The sequence below is a fragment of the Malurus melanocephalus genome, unplaced genomic scaffold (genome assembly GCF_030028575.1).
Source record: "Malurus melanocephalus ecotype Western Australia unplaced genomic scaffold, MMel_1.1 scaffold_79, whole genome shotgun sequence".
Taxonomy (NCBI): domain Eukaryota; kingdom Metazoa; phylum Chordata; class Aves; order Passeriformes; family Maluridae; genus Malurus; species Malurus melanocephalus.
Genome location: NW_026623311.1, coordinates 2,300,354 through 2,323,132, shown reverse-complemented (window position 1 = coordinate 2,323,132; position 22,779 = coordinate 2,300,354). Strand labels below are relative to the sequence as shown.

At 42.6% G+C, this 22,779-nt stretch overlaps 1 protein-coding gene across 2 annotated transcripts in view; it reads left to right on the top strand.

Annotated features, from left to right (window-relative positions):
- The window catches only part of RAMP3 (receptor activity modifying protein 3), a 59,279-nt gene that overhangs the window by 24,596 nt on the left and 11,904 nt on the right, over positions 1 to 22,779 (top strand). The window contains exons 2-4 of one of the 2 annotated variants that reach the window (XM_057367482.1): positions 5,632 to 5,661; positions 8,029 to 8,161; positions 8,807 to 9,663. In XM_057367482.1, the coding sequence (XP_057223465.1) occupies positions 5,632 to 5,661; positions 8,029 to 8,161; positions 8,807 to 8,837 (194 nt within the window). In that variant the 3' untranslated portion in view covers positions 8,838 to 9,663. Of the gene's footprint in view, positions 1 to 5,631; positions 5,662 to 8,028; positions 8,162 to 8,806; positions 9,664 to 22,779 lie in introns of those variants that run through there. The other variant, XM_057367481.1, reaches the window with a different exon arrangement.

Genomic DNA, 22,779 nt, shown 5'->3' with positions numbered 1-22,779 from the left:
AAACTGGTAAACAGCCATTCCAATATCCTGACCTCCCCCTTTTTCTTTTTGCATTGCGTCAGTGCACCGAGGAGTTGATTCGGACCATTCAAACTAGTAAGGTCAATGGGTAAGTCAGGGTCACAGCGATCCACCCACTGTGATATTATGGCCAAGCTGTACGTTGGATCACACGCAACTGTTCCTCTGTCGGCAAGAGCTTACGCGCCGGGTCGGTTCCTTTTAGTAAAGGTTGCAAGGCATCTAGGTCCTCATTACAAATGCCGATTACAGGTCGTAACCATTGCAGATCACCAAGCAAGCGCTGTGCATTGTGTAAGGTAGTCAGTTGGACGTTAATCTGCAGTTTCTGTGGCCGAATTTGACCATCTGTGATTTGCCATCCGAGGTATTGCCAGGCTGGGACATGCTGAACCTTCTCAGGTGCGATGACCAGTCCTCGACTATGTAGCTGTTTGTTGTGGGTTAAGATTATTCCCCTTTTRTTCCCTTCTTTGGGAATTTTTTTCTTTCCCATTTGTTGCTGGGATACACTAATTGCCAGGTCATCCTTTAGATGGCTGGGCCATTAGTGAAGACAATGATACCTATGCCCCACCTAAATGGTCTTGCTAAGCRCTCAGAGAGTGTGTGTTTTTGTGTGGTGGGGGTGTGACTTCACTTGCTTCSCTGCTTCGCTGAGAGAAGGAGGTCTGCCCGCTGGCTGCTCCGGGGAGAGCTGGCCTGCCCTTTTTCTGTGGAGACCAGCATCTCTGCTCATTGGGTTCCTGCTTGCTGCACGGTGGTTTTCTCTCCTGTGCCTTGYCGGGAACCCCTGCAATTCCAGCTTCAGGGGTGAGCTCTGCTCCATCCCGTCTCGCAGCCGCGGGATTTCTGCTCGTCTCTTTGCCGTCCTGGGTTTCTTGTTGTCCAGAGGAGCACTGAGATCGGTGTTTCCCCTGTGAGTTTTGCAGAGAAACTTTTCTCCATCCACCTCTGCCAATTTGTGTCAATCATTGGCAACGCRGGAGATCTGAGCCAGCCGGGACCCACGCCACAGCGTCCCCTGCAGCCGCTGGGGAATTGTCACACCCGCCCTGCCCAGCCAGGAGCCAACAGCATCCATGCCGACTGGGACTGTAACTGCACCAAAGGGGAGGGTGTATCTCTGTAAGGCTGTCACTGAGTTTGGGACTGGGCTGGTTGTTGCTATTGTTATTGTTACTTGTTTCACCTTGTTATACATATTAGTAAAAACAGTTATTCCCTTTTACCCATATTCTTGCCTGAAAGCCCGTGATTTTTCAAAGCTATRATAATTCGGAGGGAAGGGGGGTCATATCCACCACTCCAAGGGGGGTCCCTGCCTTCATTGGTAAACACCTGTCTTTTAAACCAAGACACTGTTGTACCATCTCAGCTTCCTGATGTGCCGTGAATGCATGCTGTTGCACCAACAAAAYGTCATCCATGTAATGGTAAATCATAGTGTCTTTCCAAGCCTCTCGAAGGGGTCGCAACGTGTTATTGACTAACAACTGGCACAGCGTGGGACTATTTTTGCCTTGTGGCAACATAGTCKATTCAAAYTGCTGAGCTGGAGCCCATCGGTTTGTGGATGGCAAGGTGAATGCAAACCACTGGGTATCTGCGGGGTGTGATTTAATGGCMAAAAAGCWGTCCTTTAAGTCAATGATCAACAGGTGCTATCCTCTCGGGAGCATTGCCAGATTTTGAAGTCCCAGCTGTAAAGCTCCCATAGCTTGCATTTGAGAGTTAACAGYGCGCAAATCATGCAGTAAACRATATTTCCCAGATTTTTTTTTGATGACAAAAATCGGGGTATTCCAAGGTCTCGTGGATGGTTGCAAATGACCCTGTTGTAACTGTTCCATGACYAGGGCTTGTGCCTGTTCCAGACTTTCCTTTTTCAGCGGCCACTGCTCGACCCACATGGGTGCTTCTGTCAGCCATGTCAGCTGAATCGGGAAAGTCCATTCTACAGTGACCGCTCCTAAAAAGGTTTGTCTGTCAACATGACTCCCAGCTGGTCAAGCAGATCTCGGCCAATCAAGGCATTGACGCGTGCTGGAAGTGGCATAATAGTCATGTAGATGGATGCAGTGCRGCCATCAACAGTCACCTGCACTCGGCTGGTACTGCGATGAACAGGGGCTGCACCTGCAACCCCTTCCACCCCATTTAAGGTTGGCTGACAAGTCCATTGAGGTGGCCATTTTTTTGGAGCACATGACAGTTATGTCAGCACCTGTATCCAGTAAAGCACTCATCTGTACATGATCATTGCCAATACTCCATGTAGAATTTATCATGGGTCTGTGATTCATAGGAATGGTGAGCAACGTGAGATCTCCAGCAGAATCAAAACCTGCTTCGCCCTGTTCAATCTTGCCTGTGGATCGCATTTCTGCAGTCAGCTGTGGCACAGGGACCAGTTGAGCAATCCTATTGCCCCTTGTGATACGAATGGGGGGGAACATAGTCTGTGCCCCAATACAGATTTCTCCAGTATAATCTGCATCAATAGCTCTGGGAAAAAATAAATARTCCTTTAATTCCACTGGATAAGCAACCGAATAATAATGCTCATTGAGTTTGACCATTAATAACGACAGGTCCTTTCATAGCCGTGGGACTCTTTGTTGGCCGCTGATCAATCACAGTAATATCTATTGCGGTTGCCAAATCCAAGCCGAGACTCCCCCTGGTGGCAGGCCGCAGACCGGAGGTGGGTTGCAGGCACTGACTGGCGGGGATCTGGCAGGGGGCATTAACTGCGCGGGCGCCACTACTGTTGTCCAYGCRYGGTGGCCAGTTGCGCTCTGCCATCCATTTCCTGACCATCTGCAGGCCTCAGTACTGTGATTGTTCTTGTTGCAGCGAGTACACCACACTGTCTTATTGCACTGCTTTTGCATATATCCTTCTTCACCGCAGTGAAAACATCGGGGGGGCCCTGCCATTTCTCTTCTGCTGCACTGGGGCCGAGGGACTGGATTGCAGAGGAGCCAAAGCTGCAAATGCTTGCATCTGAGCCTGCACTATTTCTCTACTAATTTCTCTCACCGCCTCTACTAACATTGCCTGTGGTCCTACTGGCATCCTACTCATTCAGTCTAACATTGCCTCGATACCTGTGTCCCCTGGGAGACTAAATAGCCTTAGTTGCTGCTTTACAATTTTCCATCACACACTGACGCAGCAACACACCTTTCATCCAGTCTGGCACATCAGATAAATTGATGGCCACTGTAACCTTATCTACAAAGGAGGCAAAAGGCTTGTCCCTCCCCTGCTTGATGGAYATGTAAGAAGGTGTTGGGGGTGAAGTGCAGACCATATTGATTGCCTGGCGAGCTAGGCTCATTGCCTCCAAACAGATGCCAGGGCCTGTCTGCAGCTGCATATCAACTGAGGCAAACGGCCCYGTTCCCATTAATTGCTCTACAGTTACATCTGCCACACAATCATTCTGATCCCTAGGCGTACGAGTGGAAATCTCGCACAGTCTATTCCAGTGAGCTTGCCATAACAACTGCTGCGACTGCGTCATTATCATCCACATGATTCCCTTAATTCCCTTCCCCTGGGCATAACACCCCACTGCCCCAGATGTGGTTTATAATTTGTCTAGTAGTTTCACGATGCAGTCCAGATTCGTTAACCATACTCCTTAGCTGCATTAGCAACTTCCAATCTATCGGTCGATGTTCCCCCTGCATATTTCCTGCCCCATCTACCATGTATATGACGGGAAAGGCTTGTAACTCATGTATATCCTCCACCAGATCATACTGCCAATATTCCAACGCCTGCCTGGTCACCTCCCCCMAATCAATAACATGACTTCGCACAGTCTTCCCCTTTTTATCACTCTGGGTACATTCTCTCCCTGTCCCTTTGCCTTCCTGACTGACTCCCTCTGGGACCTCTGCCTCCCCCTTAGAATTCGCCATCTCTTCCTTCTCCTGCATAGGAGGGGCAATTGGTTCGACATTCCCTCTGTCCTGGGGGTCATCAATCTTTCTGCGAACAACRGGTACAGGAACCTCAGTGGGGGGAACAGAGGTATAATCTGCTCCTATAGTTAGCATTCCAGGGGCAGGGTCACTAGTTCCCAATTTCTCGGTGGCTACTGCAGCCATGTGTTCCTCAGACTTATACTGTTGTAAACGATTTATAACCTCCCTCCATGATTTCATAAGTCTTTTAGCGGCTTTATCCTTATCTATAACTGCATCCCACAAATAGTCTCCAAACTTACACCACTCCTGTTCCTCAAATAGGGTATTCGGATCCTGAAAACAACCCTTTAATTTCCCCAACGTCACTAAACCTGTCAATTGCTTAATGCAATCAGCTCCTATCCCCTGCTTTTMTAAAAACCATTGCAATAAATCAAGGGCTACCTCTTGATCCATTTCAGCCGGCATCATCAACGGGATCCATCTCCCAAATGCAGCCTTGTCAGGGTCAGCCCCAGTGGGCAGCGGACCCCTCTCGGACGGCCCAAGCATTTGGACCCCAACTTTTCAAAGTCTGGTGATCTGCGCTTCCCAGCACTGCTACCGGGGCTTTTCTGCTCCCACCACACTCCTGGATCTAAGTGTCCCGTGGTGTTGGGAGTCACCATTTGCCGTGCGGGGGAAGAATGTGAGCACTCAATGTGAGTGATAAAGCAAACTTTGACTTTATTYGTGTCACACACTGGTTATATATGCTCATAGTTAATTATGTCTACTTGCTACAGTATTATTGGCTAAGCTCAGAAAGTTACATTTTCATYTCACTCCCCTCTTCGGTTCTTGTTTTCACAGATCTCTCTCATTGTTTTCACTGCAAGCTGCTTTCTTACTACTTTCCCAACAGCCCAAGGACACACAGCCCTTGGCAATTATCCTTCTCAGCATTCCTTGCATTTCTTGGGGTCTAGGCAGCTATCATCTTAGACTTTGTTTTGCTCACACGAGGCCTGCAATGATCTATGGCCCTGCCATTCTTCAACAGCTAATCAGGCGGCTGCTTCTGTTAGTGTAGTCTGTTTCCATTTGGATGCTCTTCTGACATACCTATGTTAGTGTAACTTCTTCATAAGAAGCTTATAGGTTTGGAATGTCATGTTTTTTGAAATGTATGACTTCACTGTGCAAGAGGTGGAGACCTAAACACTGCTTCCAAATGAAGAGAGTRCACATTTATTTCTGGTTGTGTTTGCTTAACATCGGAAAGATTTTTTTTTCTCTGTGTATTAGAATGTGCAGTACACATGTGTTTTGCGTGTGTGTGTTATCTTCCTGAACTTTTTCCACCCTTAAGAAGCTTAAAGTAAAAATCGCCCTGTCCCTAATCCCTGATGTTAGAAACTAGAGGAAGGAGTGCTRTAGACAGATCCACAAGTTTGACTCAGCCATTTAAAGGATAGATAAAAARGCATTTAAAAATACGATGTTCTCTAAACTCATTATTTCATTCAGACACACTCTATATGAAAACTGAAACTAATGTTTGAATGAGCATCTTGAATATTCTATTGAAACTTAGTTATCCACTAGTTGGCTTTTGATTGCACTAATTCCTTTTATAAAAGAGTGTGGAGGTATCTAACTCATCTCTTTCTTCTTCCCTTCCTAGTTAATGGTCTAATGGCGCTTGGATTCGCAGGTGAGTTTTACTTCAAAAATTCAGACTTCTCTTTCTGTTTTGTTAATGGCTGCGATTTGAGAAACACTTCCATCCTATCTCAATTAGCCAACTGTCATGCATTTTTTACAACTCATCTTGCCCACTGGCTGTATGAAAAGAGAGTGTTGCAATGTTTTGTAAAGGTCATTCTCAATAGTGATGGTGAAACTAGAATTATCCATGATTTTGAACTCATTTCGTCAGGCATTTAGACAGAAACTCTTGTGTTATCAGATTGCTGTCAAATCACTCTGATAAGAATTTTTTTCCTATGACCCTGTAAAATATTRAAGAAGTTTAAAGACAGACAACCAAAAATACCAAGCCATGGAAAATCCATTTAAACACTTGCTGAGAAAGGGCTGGAGTAAACTGTAAGCACATTTTACACTATTACATGATGTAGTGGAAGAAAATCTTGAACTCTGTTGGATTTGTTTATAAATCAAATGATAGCTGGCTGTTTAGAATATCCTGCCAGCAAAAGCAGTTTTGCGTAACTTTTGTCAAAGCAATAGTGCAGGATTTACGTTGCCAGCTATGTAATTTTCATATCTGGTTTTGAATTTTGCACAATTCTCTCTAGGCTTCATTTGCAGATCTAGCTGTGGAAAGTAAAACTGGGTCCATGAGTACTTCTCTTCCCTTCTCATCAAATTCATGCATGTCAACCTCGGTTCATCTGGCAATGTGTTTGTCTGTTACCACACGAAATTAGGACCACCAACTCTTTTCAGCACTGATAGGATCCTGCTTTCAAAGTAACTAATAGAAGCAAAAGAAATACATCCTCTCCCTGGTGTAAATAGGTTTTCAGTGAACATTTTTATTACAAGTGAATGGTCTGTTCTCCTTGGCTTTATTCTTAAAAAAAAGATGTTCCTCCAGAGTTCGGAGAATTCCCTGATATACCAGTTTGTTAGGATTGCAGTAAATACCTATCTCAGATTTGAGGTGCTGTGAAGAAAAGAAATTACGCTTTTTTTTTTTTTTTCTGACAAATTTAATTCAGGCATTTATATTAAATATGTTTATAAACGTATATTTACTGTTTATAAACAGTATAAATTAGGTAATTTTTAATGTTAATACATTTTATATGCAGAAGAATGGTCAAGATAGAAGTATCTGTAGAGCTAAAGCAAGACATGTTTAATGGCTTGATCAAAACAAAACRTTTCAGGCTTATCGAAATCAAATACATTAGTCCAAACGGATTTTTTTCAGAATTTCAATTTTATAAGAAATATCAACATACTATCTTTGTATTCCAATGCAGGCAAGAACTAGATGAGAAAAACATTTTACTTTGACWAAATATTGTGGAGTTGCCTTTATTTATTGAAAAAGTTACCAGGTTGCTCAAGTCAAGGTTAACTCTTTTTGTGCAAGTAGCTGTATGCTGTAATTTCAACACTTGATAATTGTAGATAATTCATAGAATTATAGAATTGTATATGTTGGAAAAGACCTCTATGATCATTGAATCCAGTTGTTACCCCAACACTGCCAAGTCTACCACTAAAACATGTCCCTAAGTTCCACGTCTCCACACCTTTTAAATACCTCCAGGGGTTGTGGCTCAACCACTTTCCTGGGCATCCTGTTCCACTCCTTTTGGTGAAGAAATTTTCCTAATATCCATTCTAAATCTCCTTTGGCACAACTTTAGGGTGTTTTGTTACTTGGGAGAAGAGACCAAACCCCACCTGCTACATCCTCCTTTCAGGAAGTTGCGGAGAGTGATATGGTCTCCCCCGAGCCTCCTTTTCTCCAGGCTAAACAACCCCAGCTCCCTCAGCCACTCCTCACAGGACTTGATCTCTAGACAATTCCTTTAGTGGATATACTAAAGAAAAGCCTGTGGTTGTGGAAATTCACACCTTTAGCTGGCAAGACATACAAAAGTTTGTTTGAATGTTGTTAAAGTAATTCCACAGTAATACAGTTAGTTGAATGGGATGCATCTATGTAAGCTTGAAAAGTGCTTTCTACACTGAAATGTGTGATTGGGAGACCCAGTTAGCTTTTAACTAAAAATGCAGATGGGCAGTAATAAGTTAGTATAAGTATAGGTAAGTAAGATTAGAAAAGTGGTTATATAGGTTCCTCTATGCTAGGCTTAAAAGGCAACACTATGTATGGTAACCTTTAGTTTTTTATACTATATTTTTAATATATTTATGCAAAGATGTATTTTATCTATTTTCTGAAATTGCCTAGAAAATTAAATGCTAAACTAATGAGAAGGTAAGTGGCAAGCTGAACTGGGTGAACAAATTTGAGTGATGTGTTTGTGCTTCTATTTCAGTGTTTGTGATTAAAGGTGCTTCTGATGTTTCCTAGGTGCACGTCAACAGACTGAGCTCTGCAATGAGTCTCTTATGTTAGAAAAGTTGCCTGCCTGTGGGAAATCTTTTGAAGAGATGATGAAGAAAGTGGACTCAAAAAAGTGGTGCAACCTGACAGAATTTATCATGTAAGAGTTAGTTTTGATTTTAATAGTTCTCCCCTAATGCGTATACAATATTTTTGTTCCAKAAAATTGAAAACCTCCTGTATTTTGTTGCTGCTTGCAGACTGCTAAGTTGTAGCTCTTAAGCTCCAGCAGTAAGGCCATGTGCACACAAAGACACCCAGCTCTTAACTCAAAGAGTATGCAAAATAGTCCACTTTAATAAAAACCAGCCAATGGGCTAAATAATACTAGCTGCTGTTACATTTACATCAGACAGTTGTGTTTACATTTAATCTATATTTCTGTACATTTTAGGTAAAGGTTCTCTAAGTATTTTTTTTTTTTTCTGTGAAACCACTAAAGCAATAATGCTTTTAGGATCATGCAGTTCTGTTTTCTCTCTTGACAGCAGTGAGGTTCCTGCCTCTGATTTTCTTTATTTTCAGTAAGATGACACTGTTTCAGAAATTCACCTCATGTGAAATTACCTTAAACAAATTTAAAATGATTTGTCCTATTGAACCTGTTGTCACTTGTTTCTTTGCCTGTGAGATAACGTGGGGAGAGTGAGCACCACCCGTTCTGTTTGGATGTCTAAAACTCTGCAAGATTAACAATAGTGAGGGTGGCATTGTTATTCTCTAAATCTCTTTTCCTCTTCTGTAGTTTCTGGAGATATTTCAACATCTCTCTATAATGCTACACCCTTCAAATTCTGATCTGGAGGAAACTCACAGGGATTGTGAAATTGGTGCCTTTTTTGGCTTTGTGGAGRATCTGCTTCTTAGATCATGTCTGTTCATGCATAATGCCTGAATTTTGGAAGCACTGAGTACCCTCTACACCAGCTGAAATCAGAGGAAACTGCAGGTATTCAGCACTTGAGAAAACACGACTCGAGTGAACTAGAGCTGGTGTTGTACCAGCCAGCCTGAAGTGGAGCATCTTCCTGCGTTTGAAACTGCGCTGGTGCTGTTTCTGGAGGCTGCTCTGCTGGCAGAGTAGCCCCAAACCAACTGTCACCACACCTGTTAAAGTGCCACTGAGCCCTAGAAATGTTCTTGTCTCATAGGATAATTGGTCTTGTCTCCTGTTTAATGTGTGTCATGTGATGCAAGGTTTTAACTAGCTGGTCACCGACAGGCTCGACAGATGTTGGGCTGCAGTGCTGTGTTGCAGATGCTCCCTATGGAACCCTTCCTGCTGACACCTGTGTTGAAATGTCTTATCTGTTGATCATGGTTCATAATCTGGCAGCATATTAACAATCTAGATGCTATTCCTTCTTAGAACATTTATTTGCACAACWAGATGTCTTCAGAATCTTGCAATCTTATGACACTGGAGTGAAAGATGCACTTATGTAGCTCTGTCCTGCTGTGGGGAAGAGCAAGAGAAGGTTCGCTCTTCTAAACCAGCTTGCAAAAATTGTACTCAAATCTGACGAGAAGTGTATGTATACAAAGAAAAAGAAAATCCTTGCAATGCTAGTACTGCAAAATTTATGTAATTAAGATCTGTAGTTTATGAAGCAATAAATTTAATTTTATAACTCATCTAGGTACAAGATGTTTTATTTATTTTGAAGGAAGCACTGTAATTTTGCTCCATTTTATCTTTATTATTATTGTATTATAATCACAAGAGTTTTTTGCTGATTTGTATTGATAAGTGGCCTCAACTAATGGGATTACTTGCAGCAGATAAAAGTACCTGTAGGAGCCAAAATATTAGGCAGTGCCTTTATTAATGCAGGTGGAAAAACAGGCAGCTTTTTGCAAGACTTGCACTAAATTTTTTTCAGTAATTTATATATTTATATTTGGTGCAAGAATTTTTCAAGGTTTGGAGGTGACTGAAGTCTCTGAGTTTTCCTGATTTTTCATTAGAGTTAAGAATCCACCTTGATTTTACCTTTTCCAGTTGYGCTCACCCTTTGGTGTCATTTTCATTCCCTGTACAAGAAAATTTTTCTGAAGAAGCTGGTCAGTCAGATTTTGCTCATTTTTCCTCAGAGGTAGTCCCAGAAGAATTCAAGGCTCTTACAGGAGAAAAATATTTTAAATTTTTACATAATAAAATTTTTGAAAAACCTTTTTTTTTTATGTTTCCAAGTTCTACTTTAGAAGAGAGTAGTAGGTGGAATTTGTTTTGAAATTTATCTCCTGAATCAAGGATTAATCAAGCATTGTAAACCTGATTACAAACTTACCATGAGGATTCATTGTGCTGAAGTGGCAGCAGATGTGCATGTACTTTTAAGATTTTCACTCCTTTGAGAATAGCCATTGTTTTTTGATATCATGCTTTGTATAAGAAGCATATGGAATCACAGACTGGATTGGAAGTGACCTTAAAGATCCTCTAGTTCCCACTGCCCTGCCATAGGCAGGGACATATACAGGCATTAATTTATTCCAGCTCATTGGAGGAGCCCCGACAGATGGGACAGAAACACTTCTTATTCTGAAGTAATCTGACAAATTTATGAAAACCTGTTATATCTAGCCATGGGCACTTAAAATTCATATATTTAAACTTGGTAGTATTAGTTTGTGCTGATTTTTTATCTAGCCTCCAACAGTAACAATTAATTCACCTGGATCAGATAGTGGGTTTAAACTGTGAGTTTTGAATAAAAGGAACTATTTCTTCATGCAGTAATTTCTGAATGGTGCTTTTCACTTGGAAAGATTTTGGGTGTTGAAGATGTTGAAATGTAACAGTTAACACAAATCTGCTTATTTGCTAAAATCCTTGTTTCATGGAGGAGTTTTAGCTCTTCAATATAAATGGCTGTCCTTTGGTTGTGGGATTGTAAATAGCAACTATCTGTAGTGCTTTACTGTTTGGCCAAACATTTGTGAGAGATATTGCAGTGACTCCAATTTRCTGTGACTTAATTAAACTTAAGATTTTCTGGCAGCTCTGACATACTTAACAAACTCATGTTCTTTAAAAAGAAGCCTTTTCACTGACTTTGAACAGACGAGGCTCCTGTATGTGGCAGCTGGTACTGCAAACCAATATGAGAGTTTAGCCTCCACAGCTGATATTGATCTTGATGGAAATGTAAAATGATCACATATGAACAGTAAATTCTAAGGTAAAATTTTACAGAAGCAATATCAGGAGAAAGTTTCCCTATTAATGTTTGCATTTTTCTCTGAGGATTTGCACAGGAGTTAGGATACAAGTAGTCTGGGTCAAATTGTCCAAAGGTATTTGAAAGCTTAAAAATGATGAGGGATCAAAGAGGGATTTTAAAATACTGTAAGTCATTTAGATGCAGTGGTTGCAGTGGTTCTTCATTGGACGTCAGAATATGAAGGCCAACCACAAACRGCTTACAAGAAAGGTAAAACCTTCAAAACACAAATGGAGGCATTCTGACATGAGAGGAGGAGTTTCCCTAGTCACAGCTTTGCTGAGGCCTTTGGATTATTCAGAGGGAGCTCTGAAGATTAAAATACAATGAGGTTGTTTGAAAGACATGAAGTTATGGTACATGATAAGTGAATGAGCAGAGACTAAAATGTGGGTGAAAGCCATATGAGGAATTAACAACAACAAGCATACTTTTCATTTGCCAGAAGACTGGAAATTGCATCAAGGTTTTTATTTTTCATGTGTAATATTTCTGTTACATCTACTTATAGCAACATGCATGTTAATAGTGCTACGTTATATATCATAAGATATAAATTATATTTCTATATTATCTGCTTAGTACTTAGCAACTACAGCTGAATGTGTAAAATCTACTACTGTCCACAAGCCAAAGTCCATTGTGAACAGTCAGACTTTTTTTTTACTGTGCTGTGTTAAATCCTGGTTTGGGACTGCAGTTTGAGAGGCCAAGTATGACTAATTCCTGAATCAAGTGGCTAGATGAAGACGGGAGGGCCCAGAGCTGTCTTACATGAACCTGACAAAATGTTCCTTATTGTAATTGCTTAGATTACTTTCTATTCATAGCTCATGAAAGAGTTTTCAAATACTTCTGACAGGATCCTGGAAAAAATTTAGCTGGAACCAACAGTCTCTAAACAAATCTGCCTGTGTCTTCTAGGCCTAAGCCCTATGGAAAGGTGGGACCAAAATGTACTAATGTTGACTCTCAGTGGCTCGTTAAGCTTTGGACTGCTCCCAAGCACCAGTCTTCTCTCTTCTGCATCCCCATTTCCCAGATATTTCTGAGTGTAATTTCTAACATTTCAGTAATTTTGAGGCCAGAGAGATAGCTGTGACCATCTGGTCTGCACTGTTGAATGATAGTGGTTAAGCAATCTGCTCAGCAATCACTGTTTTAAACACTGTAGGAGTGCGTGAATAGATTATGGGAAGACATCAGCTCTTCGTTTAAAATATGAGTATTGATCCATTGCATCTATGAACAGATTGTGTCATCTGTTGCACGTGTGGCATTCTCTTATTTCAAGCCCGTACTGCTGTTGCAGCACTCATCTCACCGGTGTCTAGTGGTGCACACCTGCAACTTTGGGAGCTCCCAGTCACTCATTCTGTATTTGACAGCCAAGGAATAGTGTCCAGGATTTAGAGTCCAGGGCTGCATTAGAAATTTGTGTTTTGGAAGAGAATTCTAATAAAGTAGTAAGTGTAACACATGTTAGGTTTGGATTTTCTGTTTCAGAAAAAGAGCTGATTGTAATAAACGTCTTCCTCCAATCCCTACATTTCTTTTTATCTATTTTCACAGTTCTAGGAGCCCCTAATTCGTGGAAGCAATGGCTATGTGACATTGCTTTGAGGCACTTGGAAGTATTAAAAGTCTGATTTTTCCAATGTTTTAAATTTCAGTTCTTAGCAGAATAGGAGAGGGTGAACTTTTTCTCTAACTGTATGCCTGAAGCAGATTCATTGCAGTTATGTGTGTACCTGATTAAATTCCCTGTTTTGCTGTGAGCATCTGCAAGGTCTGTGCCTCTGTACAGCCTTAGTGTAGTTTTCCCTCTTTGCATGAAATGTTAATTCTATAAACAGTTTCTGTCCCATTGAAACACGACGAGGGAGTCCACCCACGTTCTGTAGAGATGCTGAGGATCTGAAAAATGAATTAAGGAAAAAAATCTGTATGACTAAAACCAAATTTGATGTAATCTGTAAAAGTAGCCCTCTTGCTCAATTTTAAAGTCAATGGAAGCTAATCATAAAAGTGCCTAGTTTTAAAAGAACTTAGCAAAATATTACATAAAAGAAAGCCAGATCACATTAAGATCAATGGAAATCAAACCCTGGAAGAAACATGTGCAGCCCAAAATGAAATTTTATTCCTTCACTTCCTAAAGCTTGGAGCTAAGAACGTCTGCTGGCTGAGTGTAAGAATGTACGTAAGAATCCTCCAAATGAAGTAATTTTCTTGGTCAGTTATCTTAAGTTTTTTCATCTTCCCCACTGACTGCTGAAGGAAGCCTGATCACTGATTGGTGATAGTATCCAGCTGCTAATGGCAAAACTTCTACAGAAGAGGAATGTGCTGTGAAAGCCATAGAATTGCAAAATGGTTTGGGTTGCAAGGGACCTTAAAGGTCATTTAGTTCCAAGCTGTGGRCAGGGACATCCTCCACTAGACCAGTTTGCTCGAATCCTCATCCAATCAGTCCTTGAACACTTCTGGAGATGGAGCATCCACAGCTTTTCTGGGCAACTTGTTCAAGACAGTAAAGAATTTCTAATATTATAGAAAGAAACCTACTCTCTTTTGGTTTAAAGCCATTCCYCCTTGTTCTGTCACTATTTCCCCTCTCCAGCTCTCTTTAGCCCCAGTTAGGTACTGGAAGGTGCTATAAGGTCTTCACAAAGCCTCTTCTACATGCTGAACAACCCTATGTCTCTCAGCCTGTCTTCAGAGGAGAGACACTCCTTTTAAATTTTCCTTTTTAAAACTGGGCATTATGTTTCCTCTTTTGCAGTCAGTGGGAACTTCACTGAGGTGCCTGTGACTTCTCAAATGTGATGGATGGTGGCTTAGCCACTTCCTCTGCCAGTTCTTTCAGGATTTGCAAATACCTCTCATCAGGTCCTTCAGGTTCCTTATGTGGTTTTGAAGCTTATCTTCTCTTGCTTAATTGTCCAAATTCCTGCTTTGCCTTCTGYGAGTTGAGGGGTCTGACTGGAACATTTGCTGGTGGAGACCAAGGCAACAACTTAATTGAGTACCTCAGCCTTCTCATTTCCTGGGTAACTACCTCTTCCATTTCCTTTCAGATGGGGTCCACATGTTCCCTAGTATCAAGTGTCAGTACAGATCCGCTCTGATTGGTGTGAGGCAATGTGTTCCCACAGTAATGGTCTCACAATTAGAAAGCCGATGCCTTTGGTTCTTTCTTTTGAACATTATCTGAAAAATCTCAATTCTGGATGTTTGCATGTGATTTTCTCACATGAAAGGCAACCTGGGACTGTTGGAAACTGGATGTTTGAGTGACCAGCACGTGTGATTTTAGATCCCGAACAGTACTGGTCATAGGGAGTCCCACTCTTCCTCATTTGTGTCATGTAGGAGGGGAGTGTCTGTATTTGTGTTAGGATTTATAGAAGAAAATATTCTTTGTCAGCTTAATGTCTCTGTGAAGGAAGGTTGGATAAACCTGCATTTTGTGTGGGCTCATGTCAGTATAATTGATTTACCAGTTAGTGTTTGGTTACTTCTAAAAGGAGCAGTGTGAACAAGACCAAGCATTTGGTCTTTGGTAGTATTGTCTTCCTTTGAGCTTCTCATATAGATACAGTTGCTGCATTTTTTTAAGCTCTCAGTGAAACACAGAAGATGCTTATATTTAGTATTTTTTACCTGTGTATTTCTTTCACCTCTATACATATCAAAACTTACAGCAGCTATGTACTAAAAAAAGCCATCTAAAAACTAGAGGTTGCGGCAGCAGTGGCAAAACCAGGCTGGTAACAGTTACCCCAGGAACATACTATTTTCCTTCTGTGACTCATGCCTTTCTTTTCAAAAGGAAAGCAAAGCAGCTGATATATCAATTAGGTGTGAGCAAGTAAAACAATGGAAAATAATGTCATATTGGAGCACTTGAGTTTCCATCCTGCTGGTAGCTGACAATAGCAATCTTTCTTCACAGAAATAATAACTCTTGCCATCTATTATTTGAACAATTTGGAATCAAAGAAACCCAAAGTTTGTAAAGTCTCATGGAGTAGCCAGGTACAGGGCTGTGCTGAGAATGTTTGTAAAGTCTCATGGAGTAGCCAGGCACAGGGCTGTGCTGAGAATGCATACATTCACATGCTGTTTGGGACCAGCCATCCTGGTTGCTGTGAAGTTAATGTAAAGGCACAGCTGGTCCCTGGCATTTCTTTTTATCTTTACAGAATASTATATAATTCAGTGTTGGAAAGTAGTTCCAAGACAAGAAATGCAGTCTACTGTACTCTAAAGGAGATAAGTCACCTTCTTCAGCCTGTTATGTAATCTGCAAAAAGCAGACACACATGTTGCTGGCTGCATTGACAAACTTGATGGCAATGGTAATTATAAAAAATAACAGAGATACAGCAGCTTTGGAAAATTAAAAAAAAAAAAAATCTCTACTGTAAGAACTGAGTATAGAAGGAGTAGAAAGACAAAAGTTGCCAAGGCATAGTGCATGGATGAACAATTATGGGCACAGTTCTTTGCAGCTTTCAAGAAACTGGTGTTTTACATTTCCCTCGGATATGTAAATGTCTTTCATACATTTCCCTGACTGCTCAAATATACCATTTCATATTAAGATATCAGCTAATAACATAAACATAGAAATGTTAAAAGGMGCATTCTGGTTTCTAGAACTGGGTTCTATGTCTGCCCATGGGACTGGTAGTTAACACTGAGGCACTGAGTCCGATTTTTGTCTGCAGGAAGGTAGCTTTAGAAGCAAGATGGTCTTAAGGTGATCTATATTATGTAAAATTTATCATGTTGCACTTCAGTCTCTCATGGATTTTTGCTTCCTTTTGTGGGGGGGGTGTGTATCTAATATAAATCTTTGTAGTGTGCAGGGGTAAGGTATTGCTATTGGTATTACCACTTAAAAGACATTGGTGCAAAAATGTAAGGTTGTTTCTGCTGTTGGCTATTTCTGTGCAGGGAAACAGATAGGTTTTTAATCATCACTGTGAAACTAGGTCATTGTTTTCATCAGGCAAAGAGGAATTTGATAAAGGCACAGCCAATAAAACTACTACTTGGCTACTCACAATGCTTAAATATTACCAGACCCCATCACAGTTTTCTCACAGCAAGGATGTGTAGCCTTTCACAGGTGATGTGCCATATTACATTGTTTTTCCTCAAACTGAGGTAGATTTTAGCTGTGTCCAAGAAGTTGAATAAATTCAGCAGATCCAGGAGCTGAGAAACAGCTACATTACCTTGATGACAGTCTCAGAATGTTGGGTCCCTCTGCTTCTGTCTGCAGACAATCTTGCTGGATGTTGTCCAAAATCCCCATACATAATATTTTTTGCACCTGCTTAGGAGGGGGCTGGCTTATCCTGAGCTCCAGGGAGTATTGCAACACTCAGATCTTTCATACACAATTGTGGATAAGGAGTAAGGCCCTTTGGGTCACCATTTGGTTCTGTTGTGTGTGTGAGATGTCGGAAGAGTCTCGGGAAGCCACTAAGCACAAGAAGTTACGTAAGGAGAGGCAATGTGTCTTTACCACCACAAGTTAGAGGGGAAGACATAAGGGAAAAACCCACAGTGGTGAACATGCTGTGCTGTCAAGGTCATGCTATAGCATAATCAAGTACTTGAATAACAGATAAGCAGGATTTTGCTGCATTAGGCTGTCACAGTAGAGACGGACAGCGCGACACAAAATAACGAGCAACAGACACAGACCGATCAATCRAACAACTACGACTGCTTTATTACAGGGCTGAGCCCCCTTTTATCTATTTAGCAACAAGTGTATACTAAGTCTTCTGCATTTATGGCAAATATCTATTGGCTAGTTAACAGCCCCTTTTCTACTCATCAGCATATGATTGATGTGTTTGCAAAAGCTGCAGTCAGTCATTAATGTTAGTGATTTTTGCTTCTGTCCTGGTCATCTKCTTTATCTCGTCAACATTCCATTCTCCCTTTCCCAGAGGCAGTCTGGCCATGTTGTTATGGTAGTATCCTCCTCCATCCAGGTTTTCAGACTCCCTTTTGTTTTTCCAGATCTCAGGCATACACYGTTATTGGTTGAATTTCAGCTTCAGGACGTGCAAGGCTGTAATGCCAGCTTTTGGCCTCCACAGGTCCGTTTTGTTTTTGAACCAGAAATGCTGTGTTCACGGTCCTCTGCAGGGCCCTTTGCAGAAAAGACAGCAAACACGGCACCAACAACAGCATTAGCACTACCACAAGCATGATTACTTCTACCACCTTCAGCGTATCCCTGAGCCACCTTGAGAAACCCCAGTTGTCGAACAGCCCATCAATCCAGCTATCACTCTTTTGTAGCATCCTCACGCCTTCCTGTAATTCCTGTATGCTTGCAGAAACTGACTTCGAATGGTTTGGTAAATTCATGCAACACAGACCTTCAAAATCCTCACATCCATGCCCATGTGCTAAAAGCAAAAAATCAGTAGCGGCTCAATTCTGCAAGGTAGCATGAYGTACAGAGTTAACATCAGTTAGTAACCCTGCTATAGCTGCCGAAGTGGAATTAGTATGCTTAGCAAGCCAGCAGCCCAGTTCATCAAGCTGCCTAAAAGCATTTAGTGTACCCACTGGAGCAAAAAGAGAAGCCATCACCTGTGAGCCAAAACACCAAAATTCCAGGTTGTGTGCACAATCTGGTTTGARCCCTGAGAGCGCTCTGTGCTGCCAGTGCAACAACTATGTGATGTTGGGAGCCAATGTGATATTAGGGAACATTATTGTTAATTGCCCAAAGGTGCAAGGCCCTACCACCATGTCGGAGGGGAGGCCCGCCCATGCCCTATCTCCACATATCAGAAAGACGCTGGGAGGCAGCCATCGCGGCATGAGGTTGTTCTGAAACCCCACACCCACGCTTTTATTACACCAGGTGGAAAAATTACCATACCAATCTTGCAAAGGCGAAACATTCAGTTTGGTGCCATCATAGCATCCCCCCCATCCAAGCATGGGATACATTAAAGGTCATGCAAGCAAGTGCGTGAAGAAAACCCAGTAAATCTAGTTCCTGTGGTTCCTTAGGATAGGTTGGTGTCAACCTTCTTCTCCCTCGTCCCGTTGTTCCCATATTAATGTCCCATTTTGAAATGGCACCCCCACCAAGCATGTCCGGAAACGAGAGCGAGGCGTAGCAAGCGACACACACATAGATGATTGGTTCAAAGCATGARCTAGAGTCACCCAAATATTCCCTTTAGGCAGCGAGGGCATCAGTGCCGTTTCCTCCCCGCTACAACTCCAGGCGGTGATGGAGGTGGCAATTAAGATCATCAAAAGAATTCTGGCCCATGCTATCATTGTTCCTGTGTTGGTTCTCCTTCAAATCAGGTCTCACACACCGTGCTGGCACCCAACAGGGTCCGGTATCTGTGGAGACACAAGCATACCCACRCCCTCAAGTAATGAGGTCCCAGGGACCTTCCMAGTTGTTGGTTATGAGGTCCCTTTCCAAGGGGAAGGTTCACTGCTGCTTCCGACTGCAAAAACAAAAAATGCTTCACAAAAACTGGAATGTTAGAATCAGAAGGCACTGTAAGGTGATTGATTGTATACAAGGCATTTTGTAGCCTGCCATGTGGGGGCTCCCCTGACATTCCCCCTTTTTGTTTTTGCAAAACACGGTTTAAGGTACCGTGAGCACATTCAATGATTGCTTGACCTGTGAGCGAATGAGGGATACCAGATTTGTGAGTAACACCCCATAACTGCAAGAACCTCCTTGTCCTCTCAGAGGTGTAGGCAGGACCATTGTCTTGATGGACAATGGTACCCTCAAAACCACAAACGCGATTCGCCAGTGCGCGATAGCATCACGGCTTTTCTGTCCTGTGTGAGCAGATGCCCACATAGCGGAAGAAAGGCGTCAATGGAGACGTGCATGTACTTGACACAACCAAACTCAGCAGTGTGAGTGACATTTGTCTGCCAGAGTTGCAATGCTTGCAGACCCTTGGAATTGACAGCCACCTGAAAAGGTGAAGTAAACCCCTGGCAGTCAGGACATGAGTTGACTACGTCCCGAGCCTGAGCGAGTGTAAGGGAAAATGCTTCTGCAAAGTACACRCACTTTGATGGAAAAAATCATGTGATGCTTTAGCTTGCACCACASTGTCGGGCTGTGGTGCTACCCAGGCAGGATTAGCGAGCCTATCAGCTCTAGAGTTGCTATAAACCCTGGTAACTTAGTGTGACTCAGAACGTGCAAGATGTAGTAAGGATGCAGTCGTTCTTGAATCACAGATCACAAAGATTTCAACAGGGAAAACAAAGCCACATTGTTAACTTCCTTCAGCAATGAGCAATCTAAGCGCTGTGCAATTCCAGCAGCATAAGCAGAATCAGTAACAAAGTTCAATGGTACATGAGCAAACCGCTGGAATGCCATTGTCACAGCCCTCAACTCAACGAGCAGAGCAGAGCCAGATTCATGGCCTTCCAGGACCTGCCACCCAGACTCATCCTGCCAAGTAACAATAGCCTTTCCAATTCTCCCTGACCCGTCTGTAAAAGCTGTGGGCCCACATAGCGGCACACGGCTATTTTTTGGAAGCAAAGAAAAAAGGTTGGAGTTTGYCAATTGCAGCAGTTTGTGACTGGGCAAGTGATAAGCAATCTGCCCCAAAAAACTTTGCAATGCTCCCCGTAAAGGAGCAGACTTAGCAAAGTTCCACTCAAAATATTCCTGTCATACTGGAAGTACAATCTTTTCAGGGTCCTTAGCCATGAGCTGCAAACATCATTGATGGCATTTGATTATTAATTGAGCAATCAGTTCAAACACTGTAGGGGCTGTCTTTTTTGGCTGATGAGGCAAAAAACTCCATTCCAAAACATGCAATGGGTCAGGCCACTGGTCATTCCACTGGCCAATGATGCCTGTAGGATGAAGGTCTGGAATGRTCATAAAAACAGTGGTATTAGTGGAAGGATCCATTCTATAAACTTGTTGCATGGAAACAGCCTGGCGAACTTCATTCAGTGCCTCTTGTGCCTCAGGAGTCAGGATTCAGGGTGAATTTAAGTCTGTGTCTCCCTTCAATGTGTTGAACAAAGGGGACAATTGTGCTGTAGTTAGGCCTAAATAAGGAGGCAGCCAATTGATAACTACCAACAATTTCTGGGCATCATTTAAGGTTTTAATGGAATTTTGAAAYTGCACATCTTGATGCTKCACAGTTTGTTCCAGGATTTTGACTCCCAAATACTTCCAAGGAGGGTGCTGTTGCACCTTTTCTGGGGCTACCTGCAGTCCATATGAATGCAAGGCAGTAAGCAATTGAGGTTGTATCCTCACCAATTCCCCTGGTGTTGGAGTTGCTACCAGTATATCATCCATATAATGGTAACAATATGAACCAGGGAACTGCTCACGAGTCCCAGACAAAGCCTGTGCARCATACCATTGGCAAATGGTAGGGTTGTTTTTCATGCCTTGTGGCAAAACTTTCCACTGGATGCCTCTTTGCAGGTTCAGCGTTGTTAACTGAGGGTACAGTAAAGGCAAATTTTGTACATCCTGAGGGTGTAAASGAGTGGTGAAGAAACAATCTTTCAAATCAACAATTAAAATGTCCCACCCCACAGGTATMATTGTAGGCGAGGGCATCCCAGGTTGCAGGGCCCCCATATTTTCCATTGCTGCATTAACCTTTCCAAGGTCATGTAACAGTCTCCACTTTCCTGACTTCTTTTTGATCACAAAAACAGGCATATTCCAAGGGCTTKTAGAGGGTTCAATATATCCCTGCTGTAACTGTTCTTGAGCTAGGGTCTGGAGGGCGGTCAGCTTTTCTTTGTTTAGGGCCCATTGATGGACCTATACAGGCCGGTTGGTGAGCCATTGCAACCGCAGTGTAGGGTGGACGCCCTTTTGCACAGTGGCCCCAATTAAAAATCAGTCCCAATTCTTACCCCCCAGGCCACTAGTACATCTTGTCCCCATAAGTTCAGAGGAGCCGCAGCAATGTATGGTCRRAYTGTGGTTGTTTGTCCTTCCTCATTTCTGATCAGTATGGGTTACGCACTCAAATAGTTCTGTGTCACTCCACCTAATCCTGCGATGGGCGAATCTATTCGCCTGAAGTTAAAGGCCAGGTTTGTGGCCATGCAGAAAAGGAGACAATGGAAACATCTGCACACCTGTGTCGATGAGACCTTGCAGCTGAATGTGCGATGGTGTACTACCAGGCAAGGTGAGGACACAGGTCATCTGTGGTCGCCGACCAGAAAGGTTCTTGGCCCAAAAAACTTGCGGTGTTCCAGTGGATTCAAAACTCCTGTCTCCGTGAATTCGTTGTTCTGTTCTGGGAACACATGACTTAAAAGGCATGAGTTGAGCAATACAAGTCTTTTCAGGGATGGTGACTGGAGGTGTAGGAGTAGAAACCATAGCACAGATTTGCCCTATAAAGTCCGCATCTATAACTCCAGGGTGTACAAAGATTCCCTGCAAAGTGGCACTTGATCTTCCCACAAGCAAAGCACTTAGTCCCTGGCCCAAAGGCTCATGTGCATTCAAGGGAACCTTGTGCCCCTGCTGAGAATTCAGAGTTACTGTTGCAGCGGTGTCGGCTGTGCCTTTTGTGCTCCCTCTAAATTGGCTGAGTAAGCCTGCATCAGCGGCGTACTCTGGGGAAGTACTTGTGTCTGCACGCTCTTCCCCTTCGCGCTCTTCTTCCTATTTCCCGAGTTCTGTATCAGCCACCCATTAGCATGGTATTTTGATCTACAATTTTTTGCATGGTGTCCAGACTTGCCACATCTGTTGCACAAATCAGCCCTTTTATTCACTCCCTGCCTTTGTTTCGACTGAGTCTTTGTGCACTCTGATCTCTTATGTCCTGTCTGTCTGCATTCAAAGCATTTTTTCGGTGGCCTCAGGACTGCAGCCAAAGCTGACATTTTATGATCTATAGTCCTGACTCTTGCACATGCATGCACCATGTCCGAGGCTATCTATCACYTTTCTGCAATCCTCATTTGCATTATCTCTGGCTAGTTGTCTAACCAAGAGCTGCTGCAAATGATCATCCTCAACGTGTTTTTTTATTGCAGCTGCAATTTTCTTGRCAAACGGCAGAAATGGCTCCTTTGTTCCTTGCACTAGGTTTTGGCGAAGCCATTTCCATGGTTTTTACTAAGGCAGCCATGCCCATTTGCTGACACTCCTCAAGCACTATAGGATCCCACCTAGCCTGAAGCTCTGGGAGGGCGAACACACCCCTCCCCATCAGGGCATCAACACCAACGCGTCTAGGGTCTCCTTGTGGCTGGTGCATGTTACCATTTGCTGCCTTTTCAGCCAAGAGCCCCCAAGTGTTCTCGAAAACCCCATACTGCACTGACTGGAACAATATTTGGGCAAGATGTTTAATGTCAAAAGGTGCAAGCAGATCAGAACTGATCACCCGAATGACCTGCATAACTTCTGGGGAGCTTAAACCATACTTAGCAA